The sequence below is a fragment of the Vigna unguiculata genome, chromosome 1, assembly GCF_037176805.1.
Source record: "Vigna unguiculata cultivar grain cowpea cultivar isolate G323 ecotype 2 chromosome 1, ASM3717680v1, whole genome shotgun sequence".
Lineage (NCBI taxonomy): Eukaryota > Viridiplantae > Streptophyta > Magnoliopsida > Fabales > Fabaceae > Vigna > Vigna unguiculata.
The window spans coordinates 2,263,645-2,277,195 of record NC_140792.1 but is presented as its reverse complement, the minus strand read 5'-3'; the positions used below and the strand labels follow the sequence as shown (position 1 = coordinate 2,277,195).

Here is a 13,551-nt window from a genome sequence, read left to right as displayed (position 1 = left end):
TTTTAACAAGGTAAGCCGTCATTAATTAAAACTATAGTACCCTACGAACTTTTGCACATAACAATTTCAAATTGATGAATACTTAATGTTTCGATTTATGCAAAACTAAAATCATGAAATCTTAGATGTTAGTTTGATACTTACTCATAGTACCCATCTACATACAGACTTGACTTCCTTTTGTATTATTAGGACGCAACAACTTCAGATTATGACAGGCAACACCCACTAATAAAAACCTCTTAAAAATTCCAAATCAAAATATATTCGGTTACACTGAGATTGCGACTAGGAATAACAAGAAGTTGGAAAGAGGTAGCTTTTATTTGCAAAATGATGGCATTCCATCGCATAAAAATCTGTATCCACACAATTTATAATGAACAAGAATGTAAGTTAAAGCATGACAACACACTAAATGTTGTCTTTTAGATGTTGGCAACGGATACGGGCTCTCGGAGGATCCTCTCCATCTGTTGTGCCCTCGTCTTAATAGACATGTCAAAGACCTTCTGGCTAAATTCCAGCACAAGACCACCAAGTATGCTTGGATCAATCTGAATAATCAAAAGGAAAAAAAATCCAAAATTAACAACTTGAATTCAGGAGACGCACGCACATGATCTCAGGTGGAAAAAATTTCATACTAGTACCTTCTGTTCAAGATGAACCTTTGCTCCAGAACCTATTATTTCTTGAAGAGTCTCCTTCAAAGCCTTTTCCTCTTCAGGGGGAAGAGCCTAGCATAAAAATATAGTTAGGTAAGGAAATAACTAATCACACTGTTGTTCAGCGACATAACTTCATATCACATATCCAACTAAGCATCCAAAAGCCAATCTTAATATAATTTTACAAAACACCAACATACCAACTACCAAAATTAGTATGAGCCTTTAGACAGTTTACAGCAGGAATTACTAACCAATAAAACAGCATTCATCTGTAGGTGTAGGGCATGCTAATATACTAGCTCTTGTTCAGATTCAATACGCTACAATTTTAGTATGTAAAAGTACTCTAAAAGGTATAACACTACTTACAACAACGGTGGTTACAGTCGCTTTCACTTCTCCCTTGTATGCCATTGCCAACTCCCTAAACCTCTTTGCAATGGTGTCTATGTTTTTAAGCCTTCCATTCTCAGCAACAATAACTTCACAACCAAAAAATAATAATCAATGAACAATGGTATATAAAAAAAAAATGTAGCTTGCATCTAATTTAGTTCAATATAAATGAGACAGTTTGAAGTGCTACAAAAGTGGCACCAAAGTAACTAGTAGTCTCCCAAGACAAGAGTTCCAAAAAATACCATGACATGTACCATTGAAGACTAACACTATTGTAACATGTATTTTAAGTTTCAACCAAAATGCAAACAACCTTTTCTAATATTGCACCGTTTTTTATTTTATTAGTAATCTATTGTTCAGATTTATACATACTTTTTTTTTAGTTATTTTATGATTTATTAAGAAATTGAGATATAGATCATTTTTACATAGTATAAAGGTGGATGTGACCAAATTGATCAAGGCGGTGGATGGTGAATCGACCATGCGAGAGTTCAATTCCTGTTGTTTGCCCATCTCTATCTATATTATATTTAAATATTGATACATGCAAGAACCCTGATAACACAGCCACATCACAACCAAAGAAAAGATGCCCAGAGATAGGAAGGGTAGGGCATAATAAGAGAGGGAACCAGTGCCCAGAGGCAGAAACACAATTATTACTTGGGAAAGGGTTGTGCAGAGACATTAAAGCACAAAATATGCAAAAATTGGGCTATTATTGCACACCACTTGAATGATATAGCACCTTGGAGGAACAATCCAGATCATTCAACCTATGTCTGCAACACATCTTGACACTGACAGGAGGAATATCATGTATCATCAAACAAGTTGACATAATATTTTGACAGTAATGGCTGTCATACTTAACCAGAGACGGAGAGAGAAATTGTTATATTTCAGACCTTTTCTTTTTGTGTAACACTCCCAAAGGCGTCCGTCTTAATAGTATTATTCTAGATAAACTGGTATAATTAGCATCAAGTCAGCTAAATAGAACAGGTTCAGCTTGAGCGTCAGGAAAGTGACCTAAGATTAGTATCTATACTAGGAGAAATACAGTGTGAATTAAGAAAGGAGCACATTACTAAATTCTTTTATGTTTTCCTTACTGTTTTGGCATGATTACCATGACCCAAAAAGGGTGACAGCTAGCTCTAGAGGGGCTAATGAAGGTGAGGGGTATCTGGGCGTTCCTGTTGTTTTATACTTTTTCAGCTAAGGGTTTATTAGGCAGAGTATTTATTCTCTGAAGCACTTGCTCTGTGAGAGGAGGTTATAGTCTTGCAGTAATCCTCCCCAATTCCGTCTGTCAGTGATTAAATATTAGTATTTCAAAAACTAGAAAGTATGTTTCAATGTTTTATAACTCACATGCAGACGAAGCTAAGTAGAAAGAGAGCTCAGAATTCTGGTGATTCACACTTAAACTGTCAGTTAACAGTAAATTTAATATGACTGGAATAAACATTGGAGACAATTGGGTTATAAGGAGCTATATTTTAAGTATAATTTCCAATCAAGGGATGCAAATATAAATTCCACGGAAAGATGTGAGTGCTTAACAATAAGCTGAGATAGTTGCCACAGTAACATGAGAATGATTTCTAATGTAACAATAGTACAAAGAGAGCCGAGTTGCCCACAAAAATTAGCTTACACTCGCATAACATGTCCAAATATAGATATATAGATCAACGGGAGAGAAAATTTACGTTGAATAGCTAAAATATATTAAAAAGAAAATATGTGCAATGGTATGTGCATGTGAAGAGACAATATATAAGAGAAAAAACTATTACTTCTTTCAGGATTAATGCTCTACGGTCAAAACGAAATTCACACGTTTCATGCCAACTAGAGGTTTGAAGACTTATCTTACCGAGGAAGTTCTTCGTCACGTCTGAAAACTTAGCTTCTCCACAAACCTCCTGGATGACTTTTACTCTAACATCCTTAGCCACAGACAAATCCTTTATAAACTGTGAAAATTTGGAACTACCCTTTACTGCCTCAACAAATTGCAGAAGCTCAGACTCGACCTTTTCGATTGCATTAGCTTTGACAGATGCAATGTACAAAGCAGAGGCATAGTTTCCTGAACCTCCAAACAAGGCCAAAGGAACCTAAAAAGCAACAGAGGAGAAAAAAATAAAGGAAAAACGGGATCAAACCATGCAAAACAATAATAACAACCCCAACAGGGGAGAGAAACTTTGTACATACATTCAACCAGCACTATCTGAATACATGATAAAAGAGAAGATTATTTTGGCTACCCAAATGTATCTCCTTCAAGGAAATCCCGATCGACACACTAAATATAAAATATCACAACAGGGATGAAAAAATGTTTCGCGGCACTGTGAAGGACTATCCCCTTCTACTAAATATAACCACTCCTTTCAACAAACTATATTTAGCCGAAAATACATCGACGCACACAGTTTTCCACGCATATTCTTTTCATCAATGAATCACATACAATAAATCACAATCCAAGACCAATGAATTCGATTACTACCTTAACTTTATTGTCCTTTTCTCCGGGCACGTTAGCATAATTTCTGGAGGCCTGCACAAGAACAGGATGAAACAAGAGCAAGTTATGAATCAAAATATAAAAATGCAGAACAATAAGAAATCGCAGATTCAAAAAATTTCAAAACGAATTGAGGGCACGGAAATGAAACTAGAGGAAAAATTTGAGATTGTTCCGTTTATCATTCTTACGAGGGAAACGGAAGGGGCAACGAGAGATCGTTGGAGATTGGAACGGTGGGAAGTGAGGAAGATGGATTTGTTGAAGAGGGAGATTCCCGATCTGACGCGGTTGCAGAGTGCCATCACTGAAAAAACCCTAATTTTGTCGAGTTTCAGTGAGCGAGTTTGGTTCTGTAGTTTGGGAGAGAAACAGAGGCAAAGAGGAACTGAATCTGAATAGGGCTAATGAAGACTCAGTAAGTAGTAAATTTTAACCATTTTTTTTTTCTACTTTCTTTTCTTTTTTACACCTTCTTCGTTTTACTTTTAATGGATCAAAAAACATTACATCAATTTATGCATTTCATTAATTTTCGTAATTGTTTAAAAATACTACATTGAGTTTTTCAACCAATATATAGGTTACTTTAAATAGTAAAAAGTCTATTAATTAATAGTTATTATTAATTTAAATATCACAGTAGAAACTACAGTAGTGTTGTTTTTGTGTTTGGGTAGGTTTTCTTGTTAGTTAATTTTTGGGTGTTGGTGATTCTTTGTTAGATTTCTTTGTTAATATTATTTCTTGAAAGTTTGTTTTATTATATTAATAATTTGTAATTTTTATCTATTGAGAATAGATACTACTCCTTAAAAGAAATGCATTAGGTTTCATTTATAGTTTTTAGATTGGGAAGCAAAATAGCAAAATTTAGTGTAAGAGAAAACTGGAAGTGTTTCACATATATATATTTAAATATAAAAAACACAATTTCAAAAAAATGAAAAAATATATTGAAAAATAAAATAGGTTTACAATATAAAAAAAAATATTGTAAATAGTATTTTTAAGATATTGCGTGCATCCTTCTTTAAATGTACCGTGTCAATTATATTTTTTAAAATAGTAATTGAAAAGCTTAATTATAATAATTTATTAATTAATTTTTAAATAATTTCATATCAGAATTTATGTATTTACATATATTAAATGTCAAGGGAAAAAATAAAAATAAAGCATAGAATATGAATTTAAATTTATAGTATATGTTGTCGCTACTTTATGGTAAGACGAAAAACAAAAGTTTAGAAATGATGAAGTTGTAATCAATATTTACTAAAAAGACAATAAAGAAATCAATTAAAAAAAATATTATCAAAATAACAGTGTAAATGAAGGGGAAAAAAGTAAAATATTCAAAAAAAAAATTGAAACTGAAAAATTATTGTTTATGGATGTAAAAGTTGAAAAATTATTTTATTTCAATTGATTAGATATGTAATTTGATTTGATTATAAGTTATAAGTTGTTTGGTTTGATGTACAAATTTGGAATTGAAACATGAGACTTTGAGTAGTATTATATTGATTTTCTTTAACGCCTTCATTTTGTTGGGTTAGTACAGACACAATTAGTTTTTTTATGTAAGTACTTAAAAAACAACTTAAGTAAAATGATTGTACTAATTAACGTGTCGGAAATTATGATTCTAGTTAAAATAAAGCTTCTAAATATAATGGGTTAAACTACAAATAGGTATTTTTCTTAGAAATTTTATAGAATCGATCATCTTCCTCTAAAAAATATTTTCTCTAAACTTTCTTACCCCTCTCTCTATGATATTTTTCTTGTTTTTCATCTATTTTACAATCATGAACCTTAAGTGTGATCTTTATGAGAGTTCTATGCCACCACCCAATCAAAGAGTCAATTAGAGTATCTCACAGTTTTGTTATCTTTTTAGGTTTTGAGACCTAAGGTTGCATGTGGTTCTAAAGTCATGCATATGACTCAAGGTTGTTTTCGATGACTCTTTGTTGTTCTCTGATCTTAATGGTGGGCTTAAAATTCTAATCAAGGTTTTTGTCGTTTGTCTAGAGGATCTTGTATGTTTTAGTCTTATAGACAATCCTTGTTTGAGGGAAATATTTTTGGCTAAGATTAGGGAAGCTAATTTTAGCTCTTTCATGCTTAATTTTGTTTTTAATTTTCTTTTGTGCAATGAAGTGTTGTTTTATAACCTATAATGTAAGATCCAAAGGTGAAAAAATATGGAAGGTTTGAGGTTAAAGTTGAGAAGGGTAAAGACCCTACAATGTATAAGGAAGACCAGTATCTGGTATTGAAGGCTTAGATGAAGTAGAGCTCAGATGATGTTTCCTAATTCAAAGAAGTTTGAGTAAGTGATTACACATTAGGGGTATGAGAGTGAAAACTTGATTGTATTTTTACAAATGGAAAAGGGTTAACAAATATTAAAAAAAATATTTTTGTCTTATAATTGTATGCATAAAGTATTTGATTGTCATGCATATAAAATCACATCTTGAATTTATATAATATGCTTGTTGGCGTGGTGTATGATTATCAACCCAAATTCATAATTGACATTCTTATATTAAAACATATTTTTCCTAATTGTTAATTATTTTCCTTTTATATTAATATCATATTAGTTTTATTTTCAACATCATGGCAGGTGGTAGAAAGGCAAAACACATAGTCCATTATTTTTAAGTTTTAAATTTTATTTGTAATATAACACTATTTTATTAAAATTTTATAATAAATTATATAAAATCATAGTCCATTATAATAACTTTTATTAAAATTATATATGTTATATTCTTTAGTTAAAATTTCAAAAAAATTAATTTAATATAAGCTCGGTATCTAAAACTCCAACCAAATTTAATATAAATTTTATTATGCTGATTCGTGAATTTGATCCAAATCCGATCTACCTATTTACGTATCTAAGTCATCATCACTAAAATCAACTTAAGATGAAAACTGGAAAAAATATTAAGTTACACCTAAATTTAGAGACCATCCATTTAAGAGACAAAAAAAAATTAATATTTTGATATACCTATATTTTCATATTATTTAAGTTAATAAATTCTTCAAAAATAATTTTTAAGAATAAAATGGTGAAACAAATCGAAACAGATAATAATTTACACAGATAAAAATGATCCTATCGATTAACGAGCCAGTATATAAATTCCTTATTTCTCTTCACTCTGGATTTAGGTTTCTGAGCAGTTTCACACTTTTTTTCCAACTTTTCACACCTTTGATCTCTCTTTTTCCTACATAAATCTCCCAAATTTGAATACCCTTTTTCATTCTGCGATCAAAGTTTTAAACTTTTGCTTTGTTTCGATTGATGTTATCCCTGTGTGAGTGGTGGAGGGTGTGGCAGAATTGGAAGGAAGAAAGAAACGAAGAAGTATGTCGTCTCTGTTCTTCTCGGTGGGTTTCTCAGCTATTCCTCTGATCCTATTTATTCCACCCATCAGAATCTTAAACCTCTTTGTAGAAACCATGGAAGACATGGCAAGAGAGTTAAGAATCTACACCAACAGGGTTTACCCTCTTCTGCATGTAGCTTGCACAAGGCTTATCAGTTGCATACTCTGCAGGTAGATTCTCACAGTTTTTTGTGTTCTTCCTCTCATCACTCTTGTGTAATAGAAAACATAGCAGAGAATCTAATTTGGCCTTCAAGCAGATCTAATTGTAAAAGTTTCATTTTTGTTTTCAATCCTGTGTATCTTCACTCAGTTGCTCTTGATTTCTTCATCGAGGAGTTGTTTCAATCTTTTTGATTACCACTATTGCAATATTTTGGTTTTTGGATGCTAAATTGTGATCCCCTTTTGTGTTTTTGAGTGTGTGAAATTGGGGTATGATACACATTAATTCACCCAATTTTCACTCAACGCCAATAAAATATCACTTTTATTTTAAAATATAAAAAGAATTTATGGTGAATTAAATAAAAAACTATAAATATTATCTTTTTTATTTGATGTTGGAAAGGTAGAGAAAAATAGAAAGGGATATAAATATTATGCTTTTTGCTTCATCTTCATCCATATATGTGTTCAGTTTCAGAGATTTGGTGGTGTGAAAGGGAGATGGGTATTTTTGATGTTATTAATATTTGGAAAATGTAATAAACTTACTTCCATTTAGAGTTAATAGGTTTAATTAGGTACAAAAAGAAATATTTAATGTTATTAATGTCTTTTTTAATTTTTTTTCTATTAGAGTTCCTATGGATCCTTTAGAATTTCTACCGTTTATTCTTATCTATTATTTTATGTTTTGTAGGTAATAAAAAATATATAACTTATATTATATACTGTTTTTTTTTAATTTAAATACTTCCCTGGTTTATTTTCTTATTTTATTTTATTTTTTAGTTAACATAAGTTGTAACTTGTAACCATATGTTTCTTTTAATTAAAAAGATGGTTTAGTAAGTGATACCATTTTGGATATGAAATAAATTAGAGGTTTTATGAAGTGACACTATTGTAGACATGGGACAAATTACGGTTTTTTTAACTTGAGTTAATTCATTTTTTTTTTTTTTGATTAAAATGTCATTCTAAATAAATATTAAAAACTAGTTGTATTGTTTCGGACTCAATTCAATTTAATATATTTATTAACCAAAGTAAACAAACGATTTTTCATGACAAAAATATTAAACATTTTATGATGAAAAATTCGCAAGTCTTTGCTATTATTCTTTTTCTATATAATAGTTAGAAACCACAATGCAAATTTGCTATCGGTATAAATATTTAATCAAATAATTAAATAACATTTAAGAGTATACTGTATTTAAATATAACGTTGCTAATTAATTTTAAACATATGATATTATATTTAAATATAATAAATGTAACAAGTAATTTGATCCGTTTTTTTTTTCAATTTAAAATCTAAATCAAAACATTAGAAAAAATAGTTATTTTATTGATTTTCAGTTTTGATTCATTTTTAACACTCTTATATTAAACAATATTTATTCGAAGTCCCTAACAATATTAATCAATGTTTCCAACTGGGAATTGTTAAAACAACTTGTCTTATTTATTTTATTTCCTAACCGTATTAATACAACTTGCATACACACACGCAAAATAAAATAAAATATATAAAAAAATAGAGAATAATTATTAATAATTAGAAAAAAAGAAAAAAACATAGACATATACAATTTTATAAAAAAAAATTAATAAATAATTATATTTTAAAAAATAAAATTAATATTTTTAAGTTACAACTGTTCTTTTTATATATTTATTTATATATTGCCTCAAACATGCACCAATTCTTATCAAAATAATTTCTAACGTTGAAGATAATAAATTAAATAAAATAATTATAAATTAATAAAAAAATAGTATCTCGAGATAAATTAAGTATAAATTAATAAACAATATTAGTAATTGAATATAAATTAATTATCATAAATATAAATTGATAAAGAAAATCAATAAGATAAATTAAATGTAAGAATAAAAAAAATAAAGAAAATGAATTAAATAATATAAAAATAATGAAATCTTATATAAAAAATAAACATTTAATAATACATTTATAATACTTAATATATTTTTGTACTTCTTATTTTACTTTTTCTTAATATTTTCATTTTGCCTCTTAAAACTACTTCGATTTTTTGCAATGTTTAAATTTCTTCAGAATAAAAACATGAATAACTTTTAAAATGTATATTAGTTATGAAGTTAAAACATAATATTTGCTATAGATGAAAGCTCAAACCAACCCTTTTCTTTTAATTTTGATTATATGCTTAAATAATAAAGTGTAAAATATAATATTTACAAATAGAAGATCTCCTTATTAAGTCTCTTGTTTATGCAAGTAATGTGCCTCAACATATACAAGCGTTTTATTTACGCTACTTCTCTAATAAGCTTTTGTTTGTATATAAGTACATTATTATGTTTATTCTCCACTAAATAATGATATTTTGAAAACTTTTTCTTGAAACCAGCGGTAGCATTTTTCAAGTAGTTTTAGAATATAAAGAAATAAAAAAAAGAATAAAAGACACTTAAATGATGTCATTTCAGATTGTAAATGATATCACTTCAGATTGTAAAAAAAAATTATCAAACAGATATTTTTTGTCTCTATTAGATCTTTGTTCTCTCTCAATCTCATTTAATTAATTTATTTATTTTGATCCACAAACCAACATAAAATCTCGTGTGTTAGCATTTATTGGACAAAACTTTTGAAAATATGATTCAATCCTTTTTTTCTTTTTTGTATCTTATCTACTTTCCACAGTTTCTAACTCATATATTTATAAATTACAAGAGAAGTAAATAAATGATACCATCATGTAAAAGTAGGAGAGTTACAAAATGTACAAGTGGCTTATTAATAAAATGTTTGTTCCAGTTTGTGTTCATGTATTGAATCAATAATGGTACAAACAAGAATATGACAACAAAAAAGTAAGAAAGGATAACTAGAGTTACAAAGAATGAGTATGAACCTAAATAAAACTGTGTTGTTTTATGATTAGGAATATTGAAAAAACAAATGAAAGAATGACATAATAACCAGTTTCAAAAACTCAGCTTCACAGTGTGCAAGGCTTCAGGAACCAAAACATGTCAAGTGCTTTTGTTTCTCTTCCATCAACTATTGTAGTGCTTCTCATTTTCTCTGCAGGAGACTCCTTCACATTTTCCTTGTTTACTTCAATTTCTCCCAGTATTCCTCTCTCCTACAAAAAACAACCAGATAATTCAAACTTTTTTATGCAAATTTATAATTCAAAGTTTCACTTTTTTAACAAAACAAACCCATATCTCAGTCACAGTAGGATTGGAAAGGAAGTGCTGAAGTTAAATGCACCAGTGTGCAGCAAAACAAGAATAATTTAGTGAACAACATATAAATTGATGTTTTTTAAGTATTTAATAGGGTTTGGTAAATCATAATCAGAATGTGTGCAAAACAAAACCTCATGCATGAATTGGTATATTTTCACTAGCTTTTCAAGCATATTAGATTATAAGGAAAAAACATGCAGCAATCTCTTATATGCAGCAATTGCCTACCTTTTTAACCAAAAACATGTCTTAGCACTGTAGGATTGAAAGAAATTTGTTGTGCTTAATGATTTAGTAACAAACATGTCGTTTAATATCAAAAGAAGTTCTTAATGATTTTTACTAATCGGGATCAAAATGTATGCAGAACAAAACAACATAGCTTGATTTTTTTCAATCAAATGTCTTCTATCAATCTGAAAAAACTCAACCTTATCAAACATACCATTAGCCGGGATTTATTATAAGCCTTTGAAGGGGTAGGTTTGTTGAATCCACGTGCTTCAGAAAAGCACTGAGGAGAGGGAGGATTTGTTCGAATTTGCTGAAATCTCTCCTCCCTCTTGTGCTTTATATTCTCTAGGTCAATACTTACAGGCATGTTCTCTGCCTCATCAGTTCTTCTGCAGAATACAGTAATAACAATTGATTATCACAGGAAATGTTAGAATGTGGTGGTAACTTGCAGTTCTTGATAATCAAGTTGGAATACATTTTAAAGTTGTTTCAAGTGTTACCTACACAAAGATCTAAAAGCAAAACATAGTGTAGTTCTTGGAATTTCCAATAGAAACCATCATAATTGCATATGAATGCAAGGAAGAAGGATATGCTTACTTTTTTTTCTGTTGCTTCCCTTTTACACTTACTTCAAGCAGTGGCTTCCTTTCTGTCTCTTTTTTATGTGACTGTGCCAAAGGTTGAACAGAACATGGGGTCTTCTCTACTACCTCTTCACTCTCTTTGGGGATTGAATTTTCAGCATTTTCTCTCTCCGTAGCTCTTATTGCCAGTTTCTTCAATTCATTGCAGAATTCCGTGATTTGATTCAGAATTGGCCTTCCCGCAAACAAATTTTTGGCAGATAAGGTTGATCTCAAAGAAGGCACCTTGTGGTCCTCCAAGGTGTCATCAACCAAATTCTGCTTCTCCTCACTAGACTTAATTGCTTCCTTCATTGGGTTGGTTTTAGAAGTAGGAGGAGTGATGAACACATTCGGATCTTGGTTTTCACTGTCTTGGTTGAATTTAAATTTATCAGCTTGAGGTGAAGCTGAGGACACTGCAGGCATCCTTCTCTTGATTTTCACATCTCTGTGCCACCACACAAAACTGGTGACTTTCAATCCCTCAAACACAATCTTGAATTACAAGTTAAAACAATAAAGATTGATATTTACAAGTACCTTCTATTTTTGTCACTAGATGGAAGATTCTCGGAAACATAATCAGGACTAAAACCCTTCTGGAAAAGACAAAAGATTAAAAGAACCTCAGAACAAGATCAAGGTTAATTTTTTATCAAATAGGGAAACACCCAAGATTGATAATCTCACACAAAACAAGAGGGTAGAGAAAAGAAAGGGAAAAACCTTGGAAGGAGGAGTTATTGATCTGAGAAAATCCTCTGCGGTCTTGGGATGTCTGCAATCTGCAAAACCCACCAAAATTAGTAAGACAAGTTTTGAGATTCGCTACACAAGGATCATCTTGGCAACCATATCAAACCTTTTGGGGTCACAATGCAATCTACATTTATCCACAGTGTTTCACAACATCAACGATTACAAGAAAACTGTGACTGCAAAAATAAAAACTTTGACCACACCCACATGGAAAAGGAAGAAAATTCGGCCCACCCAGATGCAAATTCCGTTGAAAGAAAGAGAAAAGAAGCGGAAGAACGATACCAGGCTTGCAAAACCAAGCTTCATCAGCGTGATCATTGACGGAGTGGTCAAGGGACAAGAAGTCGACCCACTTGGGTGCGTTGATGTGCTCGAAGAGTTCGTCTTCCTCGAACTTCCACTCAAGTCTCTTCCAGTCAATTTTCGCGGGTTCCATGGAGAGAGAGAGAGAGAGAGAGAGAGAGAGAGAGATGAGTGAGTTGAGAGACCCAGAGAGCTTTGAGTGAGTGTCTGTGTGTACGCACGTGAGATAGTGAAGAGTGGAAATGTGACCGTTATGGATCAGAGGGAAAGGAACAATGAACGTTAGGAACCGACATTGGATTCCTTTTGACCGTTGGAGGTCTTTGTTGATCCCTTCATCATGAGTCATAACTAATTAGTCTTTATGGTAGAAAAAATTAGAAAAAAAAAATCATGTTACAAAGATACAAAAGAAGATAAAATAGATGTAGTAACTATGATATAAATTTGTACAATAATTAAAAAAAAAAAGAGTCTAAAAGTAAAGAGATTGTAGTAGAAATAAATAATAGATAAATCTAAAAATTTCAACCACAAATTATAGTAATTCTAAAAGTTAAGAAAATTTAGAGTGATGTAGAAAATTATTATTAGAAGGGTGAAGTTTATAACTAAGCTATGTCATTTATTGTGACGTGTTGAAAACTCAATAAATTCCTTTCAAATTACTCACATCTTTGAATTTATCTTTTAGAAGATATAATTATTACATTAGTGTATTCTGAACTTATATAAAACAACGTCTAACTTCTTTATGTTTCTTAAAATTTTAATAATGATATTAGAGCTAAGTTTCATCATTTATAAGGCAAAAATATAATACTCAACTTCACCAAAATTTTATTATATTTTGTATAGTATAATAATCTCGGGAAGAAGTGATGGAAGATCGAAGAACAATTATTTACTTATATAAAACTATATTTTTCACCAAAATTTACTCTTAGATGAGTAAGATCCTTGGTGAATATATATAAAACATGAAATATGGTAATGTTTGAGGCAAAATGCTCAAAAAAAAAATAACAAAGCAAGAGTTAGAAGAGATCTAGACAATAAAAGAAGAAATATATATATATATATATATATATATATATATATATATATATATATATATATATATATATATATATATATATATTGTTAGAAACTTGTAG

At 30.1% G+C, this 13,551-nt stretch overlaps 3 protein-coding genes across 3 annotated transcripts; 1 reads left to right on the top strand and 2 right to left on the bottom strand.

Annotated features, from left to right (window-relative positions):
• Nucleotides 1–229: 229 nt before the first annotated feature.
• Nucleotides 230–4,047, bottom strand: ATP5 (delta subunit of Mt ATP synthase). Its single transcript, XM_028081551.2, has 6 exons — nucleotides 3,816–4,047; nucleotides 3,607–3,657; nucleotides 2,965–3,208; nucleotides 1,044–1,156; nucleotides 654–740; nucleotides 230–557 (listed from the first exon to the last, which is right to left on the bottom strand). Exons 1-6 carry the CDS (start codon nucleotides 3,927–3,929, stop codon nucleotides 429–431), a joined length of 738 nt encoding a protein of 245 aa, XP_027937352.1. The 5' UTR covers nucleotides 3,930–4,047; the 3' UTR covers nucleotides 230–428.
• Nucleotides 4,048–6,790: 2,743 nt separating this feature from the next.
• Nucleotides 6,791–7,403, top strand: LOC146888586 (uncharacterized). The gene has a single exon (XM_085665289.1). The coding sequence runs from the start codon at nucleotides 7,024–7,026 to the stop codon at nucleotides 7,216–7,218; it is 195 nt and encodes a 64-aa protein (XP_085521415.1). The 5' UTR covers nucleotides 6,791–7,023; the 3' UTR covers nucleotides 7,219–7,403.
• Nucleotides 7,404–9,979: 2,576 nt separating this feature from the next.
• Nucleotides 9,980–12,618, bottom strand: LOC114178969 (interferon-activable protein). The gene is made up of 6 exons (XM_028065135.2): nucleotides 12,374–12,618; nucleotides 12,056–12,114; nucleotides 11,870–11,928; nucleotides 11,301–11,777; nucleotides 10,909–11,086; nucleotides 9,980–10,354 (listed from the first exon to the last, which is right to left on the bottom strand). The coding sequence occupies exons 1-6, from the start codon at nucleotides 12,525–12,527 to the stop codon at nucleotides 10,208–10,210; spliced, it is 1,074 nt and encodes a 357-aa protein (XP_027920936.1). The 5' UTR covers nucleotides 12,528–12,618; the 3' UTR covers nucleotides 9,980–10,207.
• Between the last annotated feature and the right edge of the window lie 933 nt (nucleotides 12,619–13,551).

What these genes read in the sequence shown, in the direction of transcription:
- ATP5 (XM_028081551.2), bottom strand. Translation starts at nt 3,929, where the DNA reads ATGGCACTCTGCAACCGCGTCAGATCGGGAATCTCCCTCTTCAACAAA. An exon ending in TTGCCCCTTCCGTTTCCCTC is followed by an intron (nt 3,658 to 3,815) that starts GTAAGAATGATA and finishes GTTCTTGTGCAG; the next exon opens with GCCTCCAGAAATTATGCTAA. An exon ending in AAAAGGACAATAAAGTTAAG is followed by an intron (nt 3,209 to 3,606) that starts GTAGTAATCGAA and finishes GTTGCTTTTTAG; the next exon opens with GTTCCTTTGGCCTTGTTTGG.
- LOC146888586 (XM_085665289.1), top strand. Translation starts at nt 7,024, where the DNA reads ATGTCGTCTCTGTTCTTCTCGGTGGGTTTCTCAGCTATTCCTCTGATC.
- LOC114178969 (XM_028065135.2), bottom strand. Translation starts at nt 12,527, where the DNA reads ATGGAACCCGCGAAAATTGACTGGAAGAGACTTGAGTGGAAGTTCGAG. An exon ending in AGCTTGGTTTTGCAAGCCTG is followed by an intron (nt 12,115 to 12,373) that starts GTATCGTTCTTC and finishes TGGGTTTTGCAG; the next exon opens with ATTGCAGACATCCCAAGACC. An exon ending in ATAATAAATCCCGGCTAATG is followed by an intron (nt 10,355 to 10,908) that starts GTATGTTTGATA and finishes TGTTTTTTGTAG; the next exon opens with GAGAGAGGAATACTGGGAGA.